General features: G+C 45.8%; 2 protein-coding genes across 4 annotated transcripts; both read left to right on the top strand.

Annotated features, from left to right (window-relative positions):
- The first annotated feature begins 1,972 nt into the window (after nucleotides 1–1,972).
- LOC140362626 (E3 ubiquitin-protein ligase TRIM21-like) lies at nucleotides 1,973–3,740 on the top strand. Of its 2 annotated transcripts, none has more exons than XM_072448733.1 (2): nucleotides 1,973–2,276; nucleotides 2,376–3,740. In XM_072448733.1, exons 1-2 carry the CDS (start codon nucleotides 1,983–1,985, stop codon nucleotides 3,687–3,689), a joined length of 1,608 nt encoding a protein of 535 aa, XP_072304834.1. In that variant the 5' UTR covers nucleotides 1,973–1,982; the 3' UTR covers nucleotides 3,690–3,740. The 2 variants fall into 2 exon arrangements, with proteins under 2 accessions (XP_072304834.1, XP_072304833.1); XM_072448732.1 differs by having other exon boundaries at nucleotides 1,973–2,309.
- Nucleotides 3,741–8,274: 4,534 nt separating this feature from the next.
- alas2 (aminolevulinate, delta-, synthase 2) lies at nucleotides 8,275–20,230 on the top strand. Of its 2 annotated transcripts, XM_072448730.1 has the most exons (9): nucleotides 8,275–8,635; nucleotides 9,256–9,351; nucleotides 9,889–10,111; nucleotides 10,737–10,921; nucleotides 15,019–15,198; nucleotides 15,297–15,461; nucleotides 16,626–16,894; nucleotides 19,520–19,682; nucleotides 19,854–20,230. In XM_072448730.1, the coding sequence occupies exons 1-9, from the start codon at nucleotides 8,287–8,289 to the stop codon at nucleotides 20,015–20,017; spliced, it is 1,794 nt and encodes a 597-aa protein (XP_072304831.1). In that variant the 5' UTR covers nucleotides 8,275–8,286; the 3' UTR covers nucleotides 20,018–20,230. The 2 variants fall into 2 exon arrangements, with proteins under 2 accessions (XP_072304831.1, XP_072304832.1); XM_072448731.1 differs by lacking the exon at nucleotides 9,256–9,351.
- Nucleotides 20,231–20,814: the final 584 nt, after the last annotated feature.

Genomic DNA, 20,814 nt, shown 5'->3' with positions numbered 1-20,814 from the left:
TATTTAAAGCTCGTTATTACGAGATAATTATCTTTTTATTTATTTATTAGGCCCGAGCGCCACAAGCTGGCGAGAGGCCTATTAGTTCCGTAAGGCCGTGCAGAGCACGGCTGCAAAAGTGCGCACATAGTGCGAAGCGCTCGCCCACTTCCAAACACTCACTAACGCACTCCTTCACTCATGCACGCCCCGTGCATACTAATTAGTAGTAGGAAAATGGAACATTATCGTTGTAAACGGGCAAAGCCCGTGCAAAAGTGCGCGCTAAACGAGCGCTTTAAATTCATATAAAGCACTCATTTGCGCTAAGTAGCTCACGAATACGTTCCATCTCTTGCATGTTCCGTGCATATAAACATGTAATGCAAAAATTGAACATTATTACTGTATAGAGGGCCAAAAACACAAAGTGGGCAGGGCCCACTCAAAATTAACGAAAGTACCCGTCAGTGACCAGGGACCCACACCATGAAAATGTATAGTTAATGATATTTGAAAAATGGGAAACAATGTTTTCGCCTCGGGAATATTATTCTTTCTTTCTTTCTTTCTTCTTCTTCTCGGGACCAACCCCCCTATTTTTCACCCAGTGAACATTGATGAAAAGTCAGCGCCCCCAAATGTACCAAAAATGCATTGAGAGATAGGAAATGACCCCAAAAAAATCTGATCGTAGAATCATGAAATTTGGCGCAGAGGTAGATGGTGACAAGAGAAGTAAAAAATATTATTACGGCAACGCCGTCCACCCAACCAAATGTCGGCCATTTTGGTAAAAAAAATGGCTAAGCATGACTCGGGAGTTTTTCCAAACGTCGTACTTCGAAGTCCTCCCAGGGCGTTGGCCCTAAAAAGCTGAAATCTGGTGAAAATGGTGCTGAGGAGTGGGACATCAAAAGTTATTCAAATGACTTTGACCCTGTCACGGTCTCTGTGCGGCGAAGCCGCAAACTGTAGCTAGAATTTCAGAAATTTCCCACATTTTTTATTTGCTGTCATTTGCGCAGATAAAGTCCAAATTGCGTCAAATTAGAATCAGTCGTTAAACTCTTTGCCCTAAACCTACTTGAAGTGAAATAAATTTATTTGGCGCAACAGCGCCCCCTACAGATCTTATATGGAGGTTAAATTCACAAAATTCAATTTTTGATCCTGATCAAAAAAGTCAATGAGACCCATGTCATAATTGTTATGGCTTTGCCATAGCAATGACAGAAACCTCCCGTGTTATTCCAATGGGGAAATCGCCAGAACATGTTTACACTTTATACTTTTACAAACTCCTCCCAGGGCGTTAACTATTAACCTGAAATCTGGTGAGACTCATCTTCAGGGGTGGACCATCAAAATTTATCCACATTTTTATTCAAAGAGTCGTCACAGATTCAGCAGTTCTGGCGTAGCGGCGGCGGCGGCGTGGCGAGGGCCGATCATTGCCTCTTGCGGCTATATTTTATTTTTATTATTATTATTTATTCCGTAGTGTTTGGCAAATAACATGGATCATAATATTGGACATGAGATTTAGCAGAAAGAAGTGCAATGACAAGGAGCTAACGCTAATTATCTCCTAGCTAGCGCCGCTCATGGCTTTGTAACTACAGTTAATACATCTTTGGTCATTACATTAATATGAACCATTTTACAAATGCAAACAATCGGAGGTTGGTTTTATCATTGTACAGTGATACCTAAAGGGGGTAATATTTTGGAAATAAGGCAAGGACACGTCTTTCTTCATCCCGCTCAGGAGAAGAGACGGCCTGCGTGATGCTCAATGGCAGCGTCCCCTACTGGACTTGCAATGTTACTGCACTTTCAATATAAAGACCATAACATCTATGGTTTTCATATAGAATGTTGGTTTGCAAGTACAGACAACAAATAGAGCAGCAGAGAAGAAGAAATGTCAACAATCATAACAAACTTAAAGTTTCATGGTCACACTAAACCAAATGTGCTTTGTCTCTCCAGTTGCAGTGATGGCCGCTGTGAGCTGTACTCTCTCTGAGGAGCAGTTCCTGTGCTCCATCTGTCTGGAGGTCTTCACTGATCCAGTCACTGCACCATGTGGACACAGCTTCTGCCAATTCTGCCTCAACAAACACTGGGACAGCAGTGACCAATACAACTGTCCACTCTGTAAACAGGACTTCAGCTCAAGACCACAGATGAAAGTCAATACTTTTATGTCAGAGATGGTTTCTCAGCTCAGAAATAAACCTCAGGTTGAAGAAACTATTAGCTCTAAGTCAAAATCTGCTGCTCCAGGAGAGGTGCTCTGTGACGTGTCCACTCCTCCAGGAGAGGTGCTCTGTGATGTGTCCACTCCTCCAGGAGAGGTGCTCTGTGATGTGTCCACTCCTCCAGGAGAGGTGCTCTGTGACCACTGCCCAGAGCCCAGGCTAAGAGCCCTAAAGTCCTGCTTGGTGTGTCTGGCCTCGTACTGTCAGAGCCACCTGCAGCCCCACCTCACAATCCCTCGTCTGAAGAGGCACCAGCTGATCCAACCTCTGCCCAACTTTGAGGAGCACATCTGCCCTGAACACGGCCGGCTGCTGGAGCTCTTCTGTAGAGAACACTCACACTTCATGTGCATGCAGTGCAAGGCAGAAGACCATAAGGATCATCAGGTAGTGCCCCTGAAAGAGGAAGGTGAGGTGCAGCGGGCCACGCAGAAGGAGCAGATTAAAGAAAGACTTCTGAAGATCGAGGAGATCCGGCACTCAGTAGAACTCAGTCAGATAAATGCAGACACAGAAATACAAGAAGGTCTCAGAGTCTTTAACACTTTGATGGAGTGTGTTCAACAAAGTCTGGACAAGTTCAAACAGAGCATTGTAGAAAAGCACAAGAAGAACGAGGAGGAGGCAGCTCAGCTGATAGAGCAGATCCAGACAGAGATCTCTGCCCTGGAGCAGAGAGGAGCTGAGATGGAGCAGCTCTGGAGCTCTGGAGACCACCTGCAGTTTGTACAAACTTTCACTTCAGTCAAACCTGCTCCACAGCTCCACGACTGGACCGAGGAGAGCGTGAGGGTTCCATCATGCACAGGGAGAGCGACCAAAGCTGTGTCTGAGCTGAAGAACACACTTAATACAGAGATAGAGGAGGTTTTGGAGGCTGAAATGGAAAGAGTTCAAGAGTTTGAGGTGGACGTGTCTCTAGATCCAAACACAGCACATACAAACTTAGTTCTGTCTAAAGATCTCAAACAGGTTCATTACAGTGACCAAGAAAATAATCTCCCAGACAATTCTGAGAGATTTTCCAGTTTTTTTTGTGTTTTAGGAAAACAAAAATTTTCTTCTGGAAAGTTTTATTTTCAGGTTCAGGTCAAAGGAAAGACTGAGTGGGAATTAGGAGTGGCCAAAGAGTCAGTGGACAGAAAAGATGAAATCTCTCAAACTGTACGGAAAGGATTCTGGTCACTTTATTTGGGCAGTGATGAGTATGAAACCAGTGAAGAGCCTCATGTAGTTTTCCCTGTTAGATCTTCTCCAGAGAAAGTGGGAGTGTTTGTGGATTATGATGAAGGTCTGGTCTCCTTCTATGATGTGGGTGAAGAATCTCTTATTTACTCTTTCACTGACTGTGATTTCACTGAGAACATTCTGCCACTGTTCAATCCATGTGGTAATGACGGTTTAAACTCAGCTCCTCTGGTACTTTTACCCACTGACAGTTAGTTTTGCAGAATGTACTTTATTGGTGAGGCCTAAAATATTCTCATGCCTTCTGAAAGTCCCATCTTCTGATTTCAGGCCGCCTCCATTAAGAAAGATGAAGATTGTTAAACTCAAAATCCACTGTATATTTACATGGGTTTTTGTAATTAAAGCTTTTTCTTGTTTTAATTTCATAATAAATACAATAAAGCTGGTGGCCGTGACTATATATTGTTGCTAAATGATCTTTTGTATTGCACTGTGTTCAATTAAATGCATAATTAAAGGTTGAATGGACGATATTTTTGGCCCAAATCTGAGTCTTATTTCCTCGTGGCGTGGACTGCCGATTAGTCCTGCCACGTATCAATTATAAAACGCACGGGGGAGTGGCATGTGCACGGGGGAGTGGCATGCGCACGGGGGAGTGGCATGCGCACGGGGGAGTGGCATGCGCACGGGGGAGGGGCATGCGCACGGGGGAGTGGCATGCGCACGGGGGAGTGGCATGCGCACGGTGGAGTGGCATGTGCACGGGGGAGTGGCATGTGCACGGGGGAGTGGCATGTGCACGGGGGAGGGGCATGTGCACGGGGGAGTGGCATGTGCACGGGGGAGTGGCATGTGCACGGGGGAGTGGCATGCGCACGGGGGAGTGGCATGCGCACGGGGGAGTGGCATGTGCACGGGGCATGTGCACGGGGGAGTGGCATGTGCACGGGGGAGTGGCATGTGCACGGGGGAGTGGCATGCGCACGGGGGAGTGGCATGCGCACGGGGGAGTGGCATGCGCACGGGGGAGTGGCATGCGCACTTCCGCCTGCGTTCTCAAATCGCCGAAAAATTGCCCATTGCGCCTTTAATAATTGCAACTGTGTAACCTTGTCAGTTATTTTTTTTAATGGTTTGTCGACAGAAAAATGTGACTCTTTTTAAAAACTAAAGACAATAGATCTCAGAAGAAGCAAAGTGCGTAAATGCATCAAAACACAACTATAGAACTGTAACATGGTCCAAATAGTTGGAACTCATTAAATATTGAATGAGGTCTTTGATAGAAGAAATGATGTCAGTTGCTCTGACTCTGCTAAGTCAACTGCTAATGTTGACTAAGTCTTTGGCCACTTGAGCATCCGCACGGTCTGTCCAGGGTTTTCCAGAGCGAAGGCCTCTGATTCACTCCTCTCTAAAAACTGAAAAAAGGTTTTAAAACTCATTCAACTAAAACGCAGTTAAGCTTTATATATGTTAAATTATGCAATGAACTGACTTTTATTTTCTTAAGTTGAGGAAATAATGTCCTTTATTTGTTTGTTGACTCATTTGTAACTCAGTGATATTGTCTGTACATTTTAAAAGGCATTTTGCTTGATGAGAAGGTCACATATATTCTTGGGGGCACATAATGCGGTGGTGGGTTTTCTGGGGAGAAGGACATATTATTTAATTTATTATTTAACATTTCGATAACAATAATAATAATAATTTATTTTAGTTATTTTTTGTTATTTCTTTTGGGGGGGGGTGCTCTTATTAAAATAACAATGCTATAGTTTGTTTTTTAAGTACTATTAAACTCAAGTTGATTCTTTTTTGTTTCATCATGGTGCATGATGGGTAAATTCACGTGAAAAGTCACGTAATCATCGTAAAGCCCCAGTACACAACTTTGTAGCCAAAAGTAGATAAATAAAACATGTTTTTTCATTTTAGAAAGTTGCACTAAAAAAATAAGTTAAAAAACACTCTAACTTTAGTACATTGTTTGCATCTCCTCAAATCTGCACATGAGGGAATGTTTATTATTTTCTATTTCCATGGAACTATGCAGGTGACGTGCCACCTCCAGAAAGTTACATACTGTTGCTTTAAACTGCTTTAAATTGATAGCAAAAGAAAAATAATTAGTTAATGTAATTTTTGTAAACAAAAGCCTTTAAATGTGCAGTATATGTATATACATAGTCTTAACTTAGTGGACCCTAAATAAATACATTTACATTACATGAATACATACTTTAGACATATTAAACTTTAGGCTCTCCACCAATCATCTAGTTTCATTTACAGAATTTAAACTAGGTCAATATGGGCAATCTAAATAAATAAGAAATATGTGTAATCTGTTCTAAAATCAGCTCAAATAGCCAAAAATGTAAAAGCAAAAATACTGGTTGGCTTTATTTATATATTAAAAGTAAGAATAAAGTACCCTCATCACATTAAACCAGTTCTTGAAATACAATTATAATAAGAATGTGTTCTCAAATGACCTATGATAAAATATTGAATGAATAAGTAAATAAAGTCTGTAATAATTGCTTCCTAACAAGGATCCTAAAAGAATTCACACAAAGACTATTCAAAGATTAACCTACTCATAAATATAGGCCCATATTATTAATTCTAATTAAGTTTGCCATACTCAAAATTATATTAGGCTTGTGTTGATGAATATATATATTTTTTAAACTTGTTTGGACTGTGAGTTAAGTGCGTTATAAATACCCTCCACTTCACTGTCTACTCCAGTCACCACGAGTATTGCTGGTTACGACAGGAAGTCACAATGGGGCTGATTCACTGTGGCAACCTAGAAACGGGTGAAGGACCCAAGCTGGAAGGAGAGATCTGGAGTGAGCGTGTTGTGAATGTCTTGTATGTTTTTAGGGAGGCCCCGTGGAGATGAGGGAGGGGGCGGTTACATCATCTGCCCTTCTGATAAACCGGCCTTCCTCCCTCCTCTCTCCTTCAGACCGTCAGACCATCAGCTGTCCAAGCGTTCGTCCTCAGTGCAGGTCAACAGGTGAGGCTATTTACCATTCTGAATTTTAGACGTGGTGGAACAATTCTCTGATGATTTAGTAGTTTGTGAATGTTTAATTCTTCTAAATGTTTTTTTTTAAGTTTTGGTTGAAATCTGGTCCAGGCTTATTAGTTAATTTATTTTTTATATATTTAAATTGTCTCTGAAGGGCTTAATACTTGAATACTACCTTTGACTGAGCCATGTTGTGAATAGACCTTTCTAAATCTATCAAAATAAAGTAAACTATAAAACATTTTCATTAATTAACCTAAATAGTGACGCGTTTAAGGCTTTATAACAAAAAAAAAGAAACACTTTTGAATTTCCAAGCCAGAAATGCCCAAAAAAATGGAGAAATAAACTTTTTTCTAACTTAAATATTGTATTTGAGCTTCAGGAAAAGTAAAATTTATGGCAAGTCTATATAATATATCTGTAGATAAAATACAAATAAAACTAGTGTGAGGTCAACATTCTGTGAGTATTTGTCCAGTAAAAACCTCAAAATCAAGATGTTGCATCACATTATGTTCCACTTCACTTTTCTTTTTCCAATCTGGAATTTACAATGTATTTCTTTACAAACTTTTACAGACAATAGACAAACCTGAGACCGCCGCTGTTTTAATTTTTATTTTTCTAGAATTTCAAGTAACAAGCCAATTCAAATCTAGTTAACCTGAATAATATTTTTTATTTTTATTTCTTATTTATGTATTGCATTGTTTTTTTATATCATGTATTTTATGTTTTGCTAATGTTTTATGTTGTAATGACTTTTTTTTATTATGTTCTTTCCTAACTCCTGGTCCACAATTTCATACAAAGCCGACCAGTGTGGTCTTTTTAAGGTTTTTAAACATCTGACTTACAGTTGGCTATGACTCTGTTTGCTTCTCTTTCCTCTTCTGAATGTAAACACAATACCACACAATCTTGCTCAAAATAATGTCTAGATAATGTATATTTTTGTGGTTTCAAAGCCACAAACTTAATGATAACATCTCTAAACAGAAACCCGCAAATCCCTAGAAATCCCTTATCACTAAAACACAGAGGGTGAAGTGACGTGTTCACGGTCAGTTACAAACCTCCAAATCTTTTATTACCGTAGCAATTAGTGTTATTTTATCAGCTTAACTAACATGTGTAAAATTATAAAATATATTTGCTATTGTGAATGAAGTGCTGTATTTATGTGTAGTTTTGTATATTTGACGTGTTCAGAGCTTGACCTGGTATTACGTCATATCAGTGCACTCGGGGTCTGCTAATGATGATAATGTTTAGTCAGGGGCCACACCCGAGAGCAGAGACCTATCTCTTTTAGAGCGAATATGACAGAATATTCTATGAATTATTATCTGCTAATATTTTATTGTGTAATTCACTGTGAAAAGCTGAAATGATTATTTCTAACTTCCTGTTTCTATAGAGAGCATGGTATGTATATATTGATATTTATATATTTGTGTATATTTGAGCTTTTTGTGTCTTGACTCATAGGACAGAGATCTAAAATATTGAATTGCATGTTTATTACTAAGCGTGTTTCACATTCAGGTGTTGAAATAAAGGAATATCAACACTAGGGCTGCAGCTAAAGTTTATTTTGCTATTTGATTAATCTAGCGATTATTGATTGGTTACTGGCGTGTGGCACTAGTCGTGTGAATTGAATGATTGACAGCAGGTAATGCCAGTACTGTAGTTTGTTATAGTGCTTGGATGTTTGAGTAAAATACAATAAAACTCCTTTACTATGGTTATAATGCCAAATCATTGTATTTCTTTCAGAAAAGGACCAAAATGGCTGCCTTCCTCCATCACTGCCCCTTCTTGAAGTCGGTCCCTCGGCCTGCTCTGAGGAGAGCTGGAGCTGCCCTCATGTCTATGGCCGACCAGTGCCCGATCATCACACGCCAGATCAGTGTGAGCGCGCTGGCCTCTCTGGAGAAGCAGTCTGCAGAGTCTGGACCAACACAGCACAGAGTCCTGGGTTTGAACCAGAGGAAAGTCCCAGGTCTGGATCAGAAGAGGACCATGGCTCAGACTGCGGCCGAGGTGGCGCTCTCTGTGTCTAAGGGTTGTCCTTTCGTGAGCTCGCAGATCGGTTTGGTCCGTGCCAGTCCTGAGGTGCAAGAGGATGTACAGGAAGGTGAGATGGGAAATACTGATTAGTGTGTAGTTATGAATGACAAAATGTCAGACATTTATTTGTTTATCAAAAACATCTGAACCTTTGCTCAAAATATGTTGTATTTCTAATTCAAGTTACTTTTGAGCATCCGACTCAGATCAGAACTCTGTATTGCTATTGTCAGTGAACTAGAGTCACAAACTGGGAATGTACTTTGACCATATTGTACAGCAAAAAAACATGAGTGGTACTACTTTTCCATTTGTACCTGCCGGTAAACAGGTGTTCCCTGCTTGTAGCATTAAACTCTAAAAGACTGAAATTAGTGCCAAAGGAGCTTCAACAAAGTATTGAGCGAAAGCTGTGAATACAAAATACCTTCTTTCATGTTGTCATTATGGGATATTGTTTGTAGAATTATGAGGCAAATGATGTATTTAATACATTTTGGAATAAGGCTGTAACATAACACAATGTGGGAAAAGTGACTACTTTCTTGATGCTCTGTGTTGTGGTAATCATCAACCTCAGCGCGGCGTCTGTCAGCACTTGACTCGAGTCAGGTGTCAGGCACAGTTGATGTTCTCACTGTGGTTCTCACGAGCAGGCAATTGACCTTTTTGACCTTTTTCCCACAGGAAGGATGACGTCTCTTTTGAAAGGTATTAAGGAAACAGTTCTATCGACTGCAGCTAAAAAACGTCCTGTCACGGACTTTCTCAACGACAACATGGGTAAGACGTGGTTATACGGATGACAATGCATACAGACAAGTGGTAGCCACAACTGCCCTGCTCCAAGTGGTCGCCCTTTTTGCAGACACTACTAACTGCCATTTGAAGTGGGATAACATACAGAGAGGAAAGTAAATATTTGAACACCCTGTGAAGTTCTCCCCGAGCTCAAACACATAATAACACAGAGGAGGCAGACTAACAGGTCTTTGAGAGCCAGAATTCTTGCTGATTGGCAGATGTTCAGATACTTATTTACGGCAATAACATACAAATAAATAATTTTAAAATCATGCAATGTGAATTTCGTCTCTAACAGTGGAAATGAGGCTTCAGTGAAAATTTCAGACCCCTCCATAATTTTGAATTGGGAGAACTTGCTAAATTGCAGGGTGTTCAAAGACTTATTTCCTCACTGTAGAGACCGTATTATGTCAAGATAGAACCACATTCATCTCAAGTATTTCACATATATATCAAGTATTTCAGAGGCTTTTAAAATGACTGATCAAACCCTTTTTTCTCTGCGTTTTCCAGTCGGCCCATGTTACGACTACGACAACTTCTTTGTGGAGAGGATCAGCGAGAAGAAGCAGGATCACACGTACAGGGTGTTTAAGACGGTGAACCGCAGCGTCCGCTCCTTCCCCTTCGCCCAGGACTTCTCTCTGACCGGGCGCGAGGGCACGGAGGTCTCTGTCTGGTGCAGCAACGATTACCTGGGAATGAGCCGCCACCCACGGGTCATCAAGGCCATCAGGTAGTGAGGACCATCTGTATCTCTAAAGGGATTGTTTGGTCGCAGTTGAGTTTCTACTAGTTTGTGCAGAGGAAGGATGAGATTAGGAGTGAGTTCATCTGAGGGACAGTGAAATATTATTACATGTTTTGGAGATGAAGTCAGATGTATCCAGGTTTTTACATGTACAGAGGAGGGAAAATGTATGTTTGTATTGATCTTTGAGACAGGCATAGAGGAAGACCACTCAGAAGGGTTTCCGTTGTCAACTAATATAGGCTGATTCTGTTATAGCTCTCAAACGTCTACTACAATTTGCTAATCTCAGTAGATAATCTTAAACTAGTTCTACCAGTTACTAATTTACAAGTGCAATCTTTTTGACTACTTGACGATTAAGTTTCAAAAACGTCAGAACTGTTTTCATTCCCCCCCAATAGATTTGTAAAAAAAAAGAAAGAAGAGAAACTAAATTAAATACTAAACTAAACTTGACACAAATTCTATGGAAATGACTTCATATCCATCTATTTATTTAAAAGTGACAATATAAATAGTTCACGCGCTGCCGTGACCGAGTGCAATGGTGAGAGAGTACATTTTAAACCTTTATAATATAGTTTATATGCCCCTCTTGCCTCCGCAGTTCTTCCTTGGAGAGAAATGGTGCTGGGGCCGGTGGTACCAGGAACATCTCTGGAACTAGTAACTATCACGTGGTGCTGGAGAAAGAACTGGCGCAGCTTCACCAGAAGGGCGGCGCTCTCGTGTTCAGCTCCTGTTTCGTGGCCAATGATTCCACTCTGTTCACATTGGCCAAGATGCTGCCAGGTAACGTTGACGGGCGACAAAACTTCACACACCCCAGAGCAGTGATTCGGCCTCCGCTGTCGTCACGCTGTCGTCACGCTGTCGTCACGGTGTCTTCACGGTGTCTTCACGGTGTCTTCACGGTGTCGTCACGCTGTCGTCACGGTGTCTTCACGGTGTCTTCACGGTGTCGTCACGGTGTCGTCACGGTGTCTTCACGGTGTCTTCACGGTGTCGTCACGGTGTCGTCACGCTGTCGTCACGCTGTCGTCACGGTGTCTTCACGGTGTCTTCACGGTGTCTTCACGGTGTCGTCACGGTGTCGTCACGCTGTCGTCACGCTGTCGTCACGGTGTCTTCACGGTGTCTTCACGGTGTCGTCACGGTGTCGTCACGCTGTCGTCACGCTGTCGTCACGGTGTCTTCACGGTGTCTTCACAGTGTCGTCACGGTGTCGTCACGGTGTCGTCACGCTGTCGTCACGGTGTCGTCACGGTGTCGTCACGTGTCGTCACGGTGTCGTCACGGTGTCTTCACGGTGTCGTCACGGTGTCGTCACGGTGTCTTCACGGTGTCTTCACGGTGTCGTCACGGTGTCGTCACGGTGTCGTCACGTGTCGTCACGGTGTCGTCACGGTGTCTTCACGGTGTCGTCACGGTGTCGTCACGGTGTCGTCACGTGTCGTCACGGTGTCGTCACGGTGTCGTCACGGTGTCTTCACGGTGTCTTCACGGTGTCGTCACGCTGTCGTCACGCTGTCGTCACGGTGTCGTCACGTGTCGTCACGGTGTCGTCACGGTGTCTTCACGGTGTCTTCACGGTGTCTTCACAGTGTCGTCACGGTGTCGTCACGGTGTCGTCACGCTGTCGTCACGGTGTCGTCACGGTGTCGTCACGTGTCGTCACGGTGTCGTCACGGTGTCTTCACGGTGTCGTCACAGTGTCTTCACGGTGTCTTCACGGTGTCTTCACGGTGTCGTCACGGTGTCGTCACGGTGTCGTCACGGTGTCGTCACCGTGACGACACGGTGTCGTCACGCTGTCGTCACGGTGTCGTCACGGTGTCGTCACGTGTCGTCACGGTGTCGTCACGGTGTCTTCACGGTGTCTTCACGGTGTCTTCACGGTGTCTTCACGGTGTCGTCACGGTGTCTTCACGGTGTCTTCACGGTGTCTTCACGGTGTCTTCACGGTGTCGTCACGGTGTCGTCACGCTGTCGTCACGGTGTCGTCACGGTGTCTTCACGGTGTCGTCACGGTGTCGTCACGCTGTCGTCACGCTGTCGTCACGGTGTCTTCACGGTGTCTTCACAGTGTCGTCACGGTGTCGTCACGGTGTCGTCACGCTGTCGTCACGGTGTCGTCACGGTGTCGTCACGGTGTCGTCACGTGTCGTCACGGTGTCGTCACGGTGTCGTCACGCTGTCGTCACGGTGTCTTCACGGTGTCGTCACGGTGTCGTCACGGTGTCTTCACGGTGTCTTCACGGTGTCTTCACGGTGTCTTCACGGTGTCGTCACGGTGTCGTCACGGTGTCGTCACGCTGTCGTCACGGTGTCTTCACGGTGTCGTCACGGTGTCGTCACGGTGTCTTCACGGTGTTGTCACGGTGTCTTCACGGTGTCGTCACGGTGTCTTCACGTAGTCGTCACGGTGTCGTCACGGTGTCGTCACGGTGTCGTCACGGTGTCGTCACGGTGTCTTCACGGTGTCTTCACGGTGTCGTCACGGTGTCGTCACGGTGTCGTCACGGTGTCTTCACGGTGTCGTCACGGTGTCGTCACGGTGTCGTCACGGTGTCTTCACGGTGTCGTCACGGTGTCTTCACGGTGTCGTCACGGTGTCTTCACGTAGTCGTCACGGTGTCGTCACGGTGTCGTCACGGTGTCGTCACGGTGTCGTCACTGTGTCTTCACTGTGTCTTCACGGTGTCTTCACGGTGTCGTCACGGTGTCGTCACGGTGTCGTCACGGTGTCTTCACGGTGTCGTCACGGTGTCTTCACGGTGTCTTCACGGTGTCGTCACGGTGTCGTCAGGGTGTCTTCACGGTGTCGTCACGGTGTCTTCACGGTGTCGTCACGGTGTCGTCACGGTGTCTTCACGGTGTCGTCACGGTGTCGTCACGGTGTCTTCACGCTGTCGTCACGCTGTCGTCACGGTGTCTTCACGGTGTCTTCACGGTGTCGTCACGGTGTCGTCACGCTGTCGTCACGCTGTCGTCACGGTGTCTTCACGGTGTCTTCACAGTGTCGTCACGGTGTCGTCACGGTGTCGTCACGCTGTCGTCACGGTGTCGTCACGGTGTCGTCACGTGTCGTCACGGTGTCGTCACGGTGTCTTCACGGTGTCGTCACGGTGTCGTCACGGTGTCTTCACGGTGTCTTCACGGTGTCGTCACGGTGTCGTCACGGTGTCGTCACGTGTCGTCACGGTGTCGTCACGGTGTCTTCACGGTGTCGTCACGGTGTCGTCACGGTGTCGTCACGTGTCGTCACGGTGTCGTCACGGTGTCGTCACGGTGTCTTCACGGTGTCTTCACGGTGTCGTCACGCTGTCGTCACGCTGTCGTCACGGTGTCGTCACGTGTCGTCACGGTGTCGTCACGGTGTCTTCACGGTGTCTTCACGGTGTCTTCACAGTGTCGTCACGGTGTCGTCACGGTGTCGTCACGCTGTCGTCACGGTGTCGTCACGGTGTCGTCACGTGTCGTCACGGTGTCGTCACGGTGTCTTCACGGTGTCGTCACAGTGTCTTCACGGTGTCTTCACGGTGTCTTCACGGTGTCGTCACGGTGTCGTCACGGTGTCGTCACGGTGTCGTCACCGTGACGACACGGTGTCGTCACGCTGTCGTCACGGTGTCGTCACGGTGTCGTCACGTGTCGTCACGGTGTCGTCACGGTGTCTTCACGGTGTCTTCACGGTGTCTTCACGGTGTCTTCACGGTGTCGTCACGGTGTCTTCACGGTGTCTTCACGGTGTCTTCACGGTGTCTTCACGGTGTCGTCACGGTGTCGTCACGCTGTCGTCACGGTGTCGTCACGGTGTCTTCACGGTGTCGTCACGGTGTCGTCACGCTGTCGTCACGCTGTCGTCACGGTGTCTTCACGGTGTCTTCACAGTGTCGTCACGGTGTCGTCACGGTGTCGTCACGCTGTCGTCACGGTGTCGTCACGGTGTCGTCACGGTGTCGTCACGTGTCGTCACGGTGTCGTCACGGTGTCGTCACGCTGTCGTCACGGTGTCTTCACGGTGTCGTCACGGTGTCGTCACGGTGTCTTCACGGTGTCTTCACGGTGTCTTCACGGTGTCTTCACGGTGTCGTCACGGTGTCGTCACGGTGTCGTCACGCTGTCGTCACGGTGTCTTCACGGTGTCGTCACGGTGTCGTCACGGTGTCTTCACGGTGTTGTCACGGTGTCTTCACGGTGTCGTCACGGTGTCTTCACGTAGTCGTCACGGTGTCGTCACGGTGTCGTCACGGTGTCGTCACGGTGTCGTCACGGTGTCTTCACGGTGTCTTCACGGTGTCGTCACGGTGTCGTCACGGTGTCGTCACGGTGTCTTCACGGTGTCGTCACGGTGTCGTCACGGTGTCGTCACGGTGTCTTCACGGTGTCGTCACGGTGTCTTCACGGTGTCGTCACGGTGTCTTCACGTAGTCGTCACGGTGTCGTCACGGTGTCGTCACGGTGTCGTCACGGTGTCGTCACTGTGTCTTCACTGTGTCTTCACGGTGTCTTCACGGTGTCGTCACGGTGTCGTCACGGTGTCGTCACGGTGTCTTCACGGTGTCGTCACGGTGTCTTCACGGTGTCTTCACGGTGTCGTCACGGTGTCGTCAGGGTGTCTTCACGGTGTCGTCACGGTGTCTTCACGGTGTCGTCACGGTGTCGTCACGGTGTCTTCACGGTGTCGTCACGGTGTCGTCACGGTGTCTTCACGCTGTCGTCACGGTGTCTTCACGGTGTCGTCACGGTGTCGTCACGGTGTCGTCACGGTGTCTTCACGGTGTCGTCACGGTGTCTTCACGTGTCGTCACGGTGTAATCACGGTGTCTTCACGTGTCTTCACGGTGTCGTCACTGTACTCATGATGCATTTACTGCCCCCTTCAGGCTGTGAGATCTACTCTGACGCCGGGAACCACGCCTCAATGATCCAGGGCATCAGGAACAGTGGAGCCAAAAGGTTCATCTTCAGGCACAACGACAGCAAGCACCTGGAGGAGCTGCTGCAGAAATCTGACGCAACCACACCCAAGATCGTGGCATTTGAGACTGTGCACTCGATGGATGGTGTGTGCACAACATTTTTTTTCATTTAAATTTGTGTTTAAATTGGTAGATGAAATGTTAACTTTTGAGACATTTTAGAGCCTGATCCTTTGTTTTAGGTGCTATCTGCCCCCTGGAGGAGCTGTGTGATGTTGCACACAGATATGGAGCTCTGACGTTCGTGGATGAGGTCCATGCTGTGGGTCTGTATGGAGCCCACGGAGCAGGGGTCGGAGAGAGGGACAACATCATGCACAAGATCGACATCGTGTCTGGAACTTTAGGTAAGTGTAGTCAGATGTTGATCTTTTGGCTGATTAAGGATACCATTTTATAACTTTACTTTACTTTTATATAGAAATTAATATAAATAAATAATAAATATATATGAATAAATAAATATACATGAACAAATAAATATAAATAAATATAAATAAATATAAATAAATATAAATAAATATAAATAAATATAAATAAATATAAATAAATATAAACAAATAAATACATATAAATAAATATATTATATTTATTTATATTTGTTTATATGTATTTATATGTATTTATATGTATTTATATTTAAAATATAAATACATATAAACAAATATAAATAAATATAAATACATACACGTGTGTGTGTGTGTGTGTGTGTGTGAGAAACAGGGAGCCAAAGCAGGTCAGATGAGGTCAGATGAGGTCAGATGAGGTCAGATGAGGTCAGATGAGGTCAGCTCAGTGCAGAGGGGCAGATCAAAGCTTCATGCTAACATATGAGGGATGACACGTCTCATTAAAGGTCAGCTAGTTCCATGTTATGAAGACCACAAACAGTTTGAACATAACATTATTTGTTTTAAATTAGACATAGGATTAGAAAGTACATATGTAAGCAGTAAATGTTCTTCTTCTACCTGGGTTAATTGTTTAAAATATGCAGTGAACAAATACATACACGTTTATTATCCTTTGATGTAATATTTACTGCTGCTGTAATTTATGTGTTGCTTTGGATTGTATTTTATATGTAACAACATTTCATTTTTACTGAAGTAATGATTAATGTATTATGGCTACAACAATTAAAAGGAAATTTACAATTAAATTAATTGTATTTTGATAAACTTCTGGACTGACTCAAAAACATGACAAACAAACTTTTATAACAAAGGCAGTGGCATTATTTACTCAAAATGTCAGAAGAAACTATTTATGATTTTCATCAATTATACACTTACACTTATTTGCAAATATTCATTATCTAGAAGTCTTCAATTACCATATTTCTACCTTTTATTGGGTTTAAAGTGTATTCAATAAAAATTTCAACGTACAATAGAAATAATTGTTGGACTAATCGGAAAAATAATTGCTACTATTCCACATCGTAGTTTGTATTTTCGGACATTTGTAAAACAAGCAAACAAAGACAACATGATGTTCTTTCTTCCCAGGTAAGGCCTTTGGTTGTGTGGGCGGCTACATCGCCAGCAGCACCGCCCTGGTGGACACAGTTCGTTCCTACGCGGCGGGATTCATCTTCACCACTGCACTTCCCCCAATGGTCCTGGCGGGGGCCCTAGAGTCTGTGCGGGTCCTGAAGAGTGCGGAGGGCCAGGCCTTACGCAGGGCCCACCAGAGAAACGTCAAACACATGAGGCAGCTGCTGATGGACCGGGGACTGCCAGTGGTCAACTGTCCCAGCCACATCATCCCCATACGGGTAAGAGGGGCCGGTAAGAGGGGCCGGTAAGAGGGGCCGGTAAGAGGGGCCGGTAAGAGGGGCCGGTAAGAGGGGCCGGTAAGAGGGGCCGGTTAGAGGGGCCGGTAAGAGGGGCCGGTAAGAGGGGCCGGTAAGAGGGGCCGGCAAGAGGGGCCGGTAAGAGGGGCCGGTAAGAGGGGCCGGTAAGAGGGGCCGGTTAGAGGGGGCGGTAAGAGGGGCCGGTTAGAGGGGGCGGTAAGAGGGGCCGGTAAGAGGGGCCGGTTAGAGGGGGCGGTAAGAGAGGCTGGTAAGAGGGGGCGGTTAGAGGGGCCGGTTAGAGGGGGCGGTTAGAGGGGGCGGTAAGAGGGGCCGGTAAGAGGGGCCGGTTAGAGGGGGCGGTAAGAGGGGCCGGTAAGAGGGGCCGGTTAGAGGGGGCGGTAAGAGGGGCCGGTTAGAGGGGCCGGTAAGAGGGGCCGGTTAGAGGGGCCGGTAAGAGGGGCCGGTAAGAGGGGCCGGTAAGAGGGGCCGGTAAGAGGGGCCGGTAAGAGGGGCCGGCAAGAGGGGCCGGTAAGAGGGGCCGGTAAGAGGGGCCGGTAAGAGGGGCCGGTTAGAGGGGACGGTAAGAGGGGCCGGTTAGAGGGGGCGGTAAGAGGGGCCGGTAAGAGGGGCCGGTTAGAGGGGGCGGTAAGAGAGGCTGGTAAGAGGGGGCGGTTAGAGGGGCCGGTAAGAGGGGCCGGTAAGAGGGGGCCGGTTAGAGGGGGCGGTAAGAGGGGCCGGTTAGAGGGGGCGGTAAGAGGGGCCGGTAAGAGGGGCCGGTAAGAGGGGCCGGTTAGAGGGGGCGATAAGAGAGGCTGGTAAGAGGGGGCGGTTAAAGGGGCCGGTAAGAGGGGCCGGTAAGAGGGGCCGGTTAGAGGGGCCGGTAAGAGAGGCCGGTAAGAGGGGCCGGTTAGAGGGGGCGGTAAGAGGGGCCGGTAAGAGGGGCCGGTTAGAGGGGCCGGTAAGAGGGGCCGGTAAGAGGGGCCGGTTAGAGGGGCCGGTAAGAGGGGCCGGTAAGAGGGGCCGGCAAGAGGGGCCGGTAAGAGGGGCCGGTAAGAGGGGCCGGTAAGAGGGGGCGGTAAGAGGGGCCGGTTAGAGGGGGCGGTAAGAGAGGCTGGTAAGAGGGGGCGGTTAGAGGGGCCGGTAAGAGGGGCCGGTAAGAGGGGCCGGTTAGAGGGGGCGGTAAGAGGGGCCGGTTAGAGGGGGCGGTAAGAGGGGCCGGTAAGAGGGGCCGGTAAGAGGGGCCGGTAAAAGGGGCCGGTTAGAGGGGGCGGTAAGAGAGGCTGGTAAGAGGGGGCGGTTAGAGGGGCCGGTAAGAGGGGCCGGTAAGAGGGGCCGGTTAGAGGGGCCGGTAAGAGAGGCCGGTAAGAGGGGCCGGTTAGAGGGGGCGGTAAGAGGAGCCGGTAAGAGGGGCCGGTTAGAGGGGCCGGTAAGAGGGGCCGGTAAGAGGGGCCGGTTAGAGGGGCCGGTAAGAGAGGCCGGTAAGAGGGGCCGGTTAGAGGGGCCGGTTAGAGGGGCCGGTTAGAGGGGCCAGTAAGAGGGGCCGGTTAGAGGGGGCGGTAAGAGGGGTTGGTTAGAAGGGCCGGTAAGAGGGGCCGGCAAGAGGGGCCGGGAATACTACCAATCTGCACTCAGGTGTCTTTCTTTTGCTTTTTGGTTGAGGATTCTTAGGTGGGTTTCCTTAATGACCCCTGTCAAATTAGATGATTATTTAGTAGAAATGATGGGCCCTTTTCACAAAACTGACCGCCCGGTTCCGGTTGCCTTAAAAATGCGGAGTTCCACTTCCTGCTGCATTCATTCTTTATGGGGAATTAGCAAAGTCTCGCTAAAATAAATCTATAATTAATTAACACAAAGCGATGAAAAGGTTACAGAGAATAATCACTGGCATCGACTTTGCATTCTATGTACTTTTATCAAGTTTGTCTGTTTTATATTTAAGTTAATGTGTGTTAGCCTTTAGCTTGTGAAGATCTGCACTTTTACAGAAACAGGAACCAGCCTATTAAACACACTATACACAAGGTGGATTTTATTAGCATATGCAAATCTTTTACATGAAATAGTTTGCAGACATTATAACCTGTTTTTTTTAAATTGATAATAAAATGTCAAGATTTTAGATTTCTGTGTAGTAGCTAGTGGAAATAAACCTACTACACTTATGAATTATGCTTTACTTTTGGGGAATTATTCATATTCGTCTTCAAATTTTCCCCAAGAGCCATTGAATATGTTTACAGTTTCATGAAAAGTAAAGGTTGTAGTTGGTTCCAAAGACACTGCTGATGAGTTTGGTGTCACTAAATCAAACTGTAACCAACATATAATCCCGCTGCACAAGAAAAAATATGAATACATTTTCTTGGGCGACATCTGAAGGTCCAGTTTCTGCGTGTGTGCTGGTGTGACTTTCCCCAAATATTAAGCCAAATAATATTAACTATTGTGGCATAATCGGAGTGCATGAATATACATAAAAAGGTAGATTTACAATGCAATAAAGCCACAGAAACTGGGATTTTTTTAAAAGCGGATTTTTTAGTGGTTTAGCTATTTCATTTCTAATATTGCAAACCTTGTAATGACTTTTTCTTCTGCTTGTAGGTTGGAAATGCAGAGCTGAACACCAACATTTGTGACACTCTTCTGGAGAAATACAACATTTACGTCCAGGCCATAAACTACCCCACAGTTCCCCGAGGAGAGGAACTGCTGAGGCTGGCTCCGACGCCACACCACCAGCCCGACATGATGGAATACTTTGTGGGTGAGTTATCCACGACTTCATAAAATGACACGATAACAGTTTGCACTATGTCACGGCCGCATGACCACTAATGTGTCACGGCCGCATTTAAAATAGCATTACTTTATTATACAAGAGACTTATCAATATAAACATATACATGTATATTTAACGTGTGTTTCTTTTCCTCAGATAAACTTGTGGAGGTGTGGCAAGAGGCTGGTCTTGTACTGAACAACCCAAACTTGGCGTCATGTAACTTCTGTAGCCGCCCGCTACATTTCGACCTCATGAGCGAATGGGAAAAGTCCTATTTCGGAAACATGGAGCCTCAATACATCACTGTGTTAGCTTGAAGTACTAAATAATATATTTCATACATACTCCAAACATATTTATACATGTGCCGGTGCATTACAAGTGGACATTGTTCTGATATTTAAATTGTTTGTCCATGTATCGTTTAAAATAATTCATGAATATAAAGTGCTTTTTATTGGTAAAGACGAATCCTGCACAAGGCACTTTCTTTCCATTTAAGAGTGAAAAAATAAACGACTTGAATGAAAGAGTTTGATGTGTGTTCTTGTGTACTGTATTCATATTAAGTCAAGAAGTTCTGTAAAAAACTACCTGGATAAATAAAGGTTAGGTCAAATTAAATAAATAAATATTTCCCTAAAATGATGACAAAATCTAAGAAAAAACATGTTATGACTCCTACAGGTGCACAAAGTCAAACACTAATCCTCTATCTTGCATTTTTTCAATTGCAAAAGCTCCACAAACTCCACAAATTTGACATATGTAACGTGGGCTGGGGGCACCTGCTAGTCTCCGTGGAGATAGATGTGTTTAATAACCGAGTGGAGACACCAGAAAAGTAAAATAGTGCACCTTTTAACCGAGACCCAGTCCATTCCTAGGGCAAACTACAGCGTTTACACTGCTAATTGAATTAAAACATTTGACATTGAAGGGAATACCAAATATATTAACTTTACTAAGATTGTATTACCAACTATATTCATTTTACGAGTAATTTGAATCCCTGTCAGTACAATTCTAATACAGAGATAACAGAGCTCTTACCATCTGTCCCTATCGAATGTGATCGGTGACTTACGCGGGCACTCCGGACTGCGCCGATTTC

This window comes from Eucyclogobius newberryi, unplaced genomic scaffold (genome assembly GCF_026437365.1).
Source record: "Eucyclogobius newberryi isolate DKJ021-1_F unplaced genomic scaffold, fEucNew1.0.hap1 SCAF_17, whole genome shotgun sequence".
NCBI lineage: Eukaryota > Metazoa > Chordata > Actinopteri > Gobiiformes > Gobiidae > Eucyclogobius > Eucyclogobius newberryi.
This window is presented reverse-complemented; position numbering and strand designations above follow the sequence as displayed.

Bases quoted from the DNA above. Each gene is read 5' to 3' on its own strand.
- LOC140362626 (XM_072448732.1), top strand. From the start codon at position 1,983: ATGGCCGCTGTGAGCTGTACTCTCTCTGAGGAGCAGTTCCTGTGCTCC. The intron at 2,310-2,375 runs GTGCTCTGTGAT...CCTCCAGGAGAG, and splicing joins TGTCCACTCCTCCAGGAGAG to GTGCTCTGTGACCACTGCCC.
- alas2 (XM_072448730.1), top strand. From the start codon at position 8,287: ATGGCTGCCTTCCTCCATCACTGCCCCTTCTTGAAGTCGGTCCCTCGG. The intron at 9,352-9,888 runs GTAAGACGTGGT...TGCGTTTTCCAG, and splicing joins CTTTCTCAACGACAACATGG to TCGGCCCATGTTACGACTAC. The intron at 15,462-16,625 runs GTAAGTGTAGTC...CTTTCTTCCCAG, and splicing joins CATCGTGTCTGGAACTTTAG to GTAAGGCCTTTGGTTGTGTG.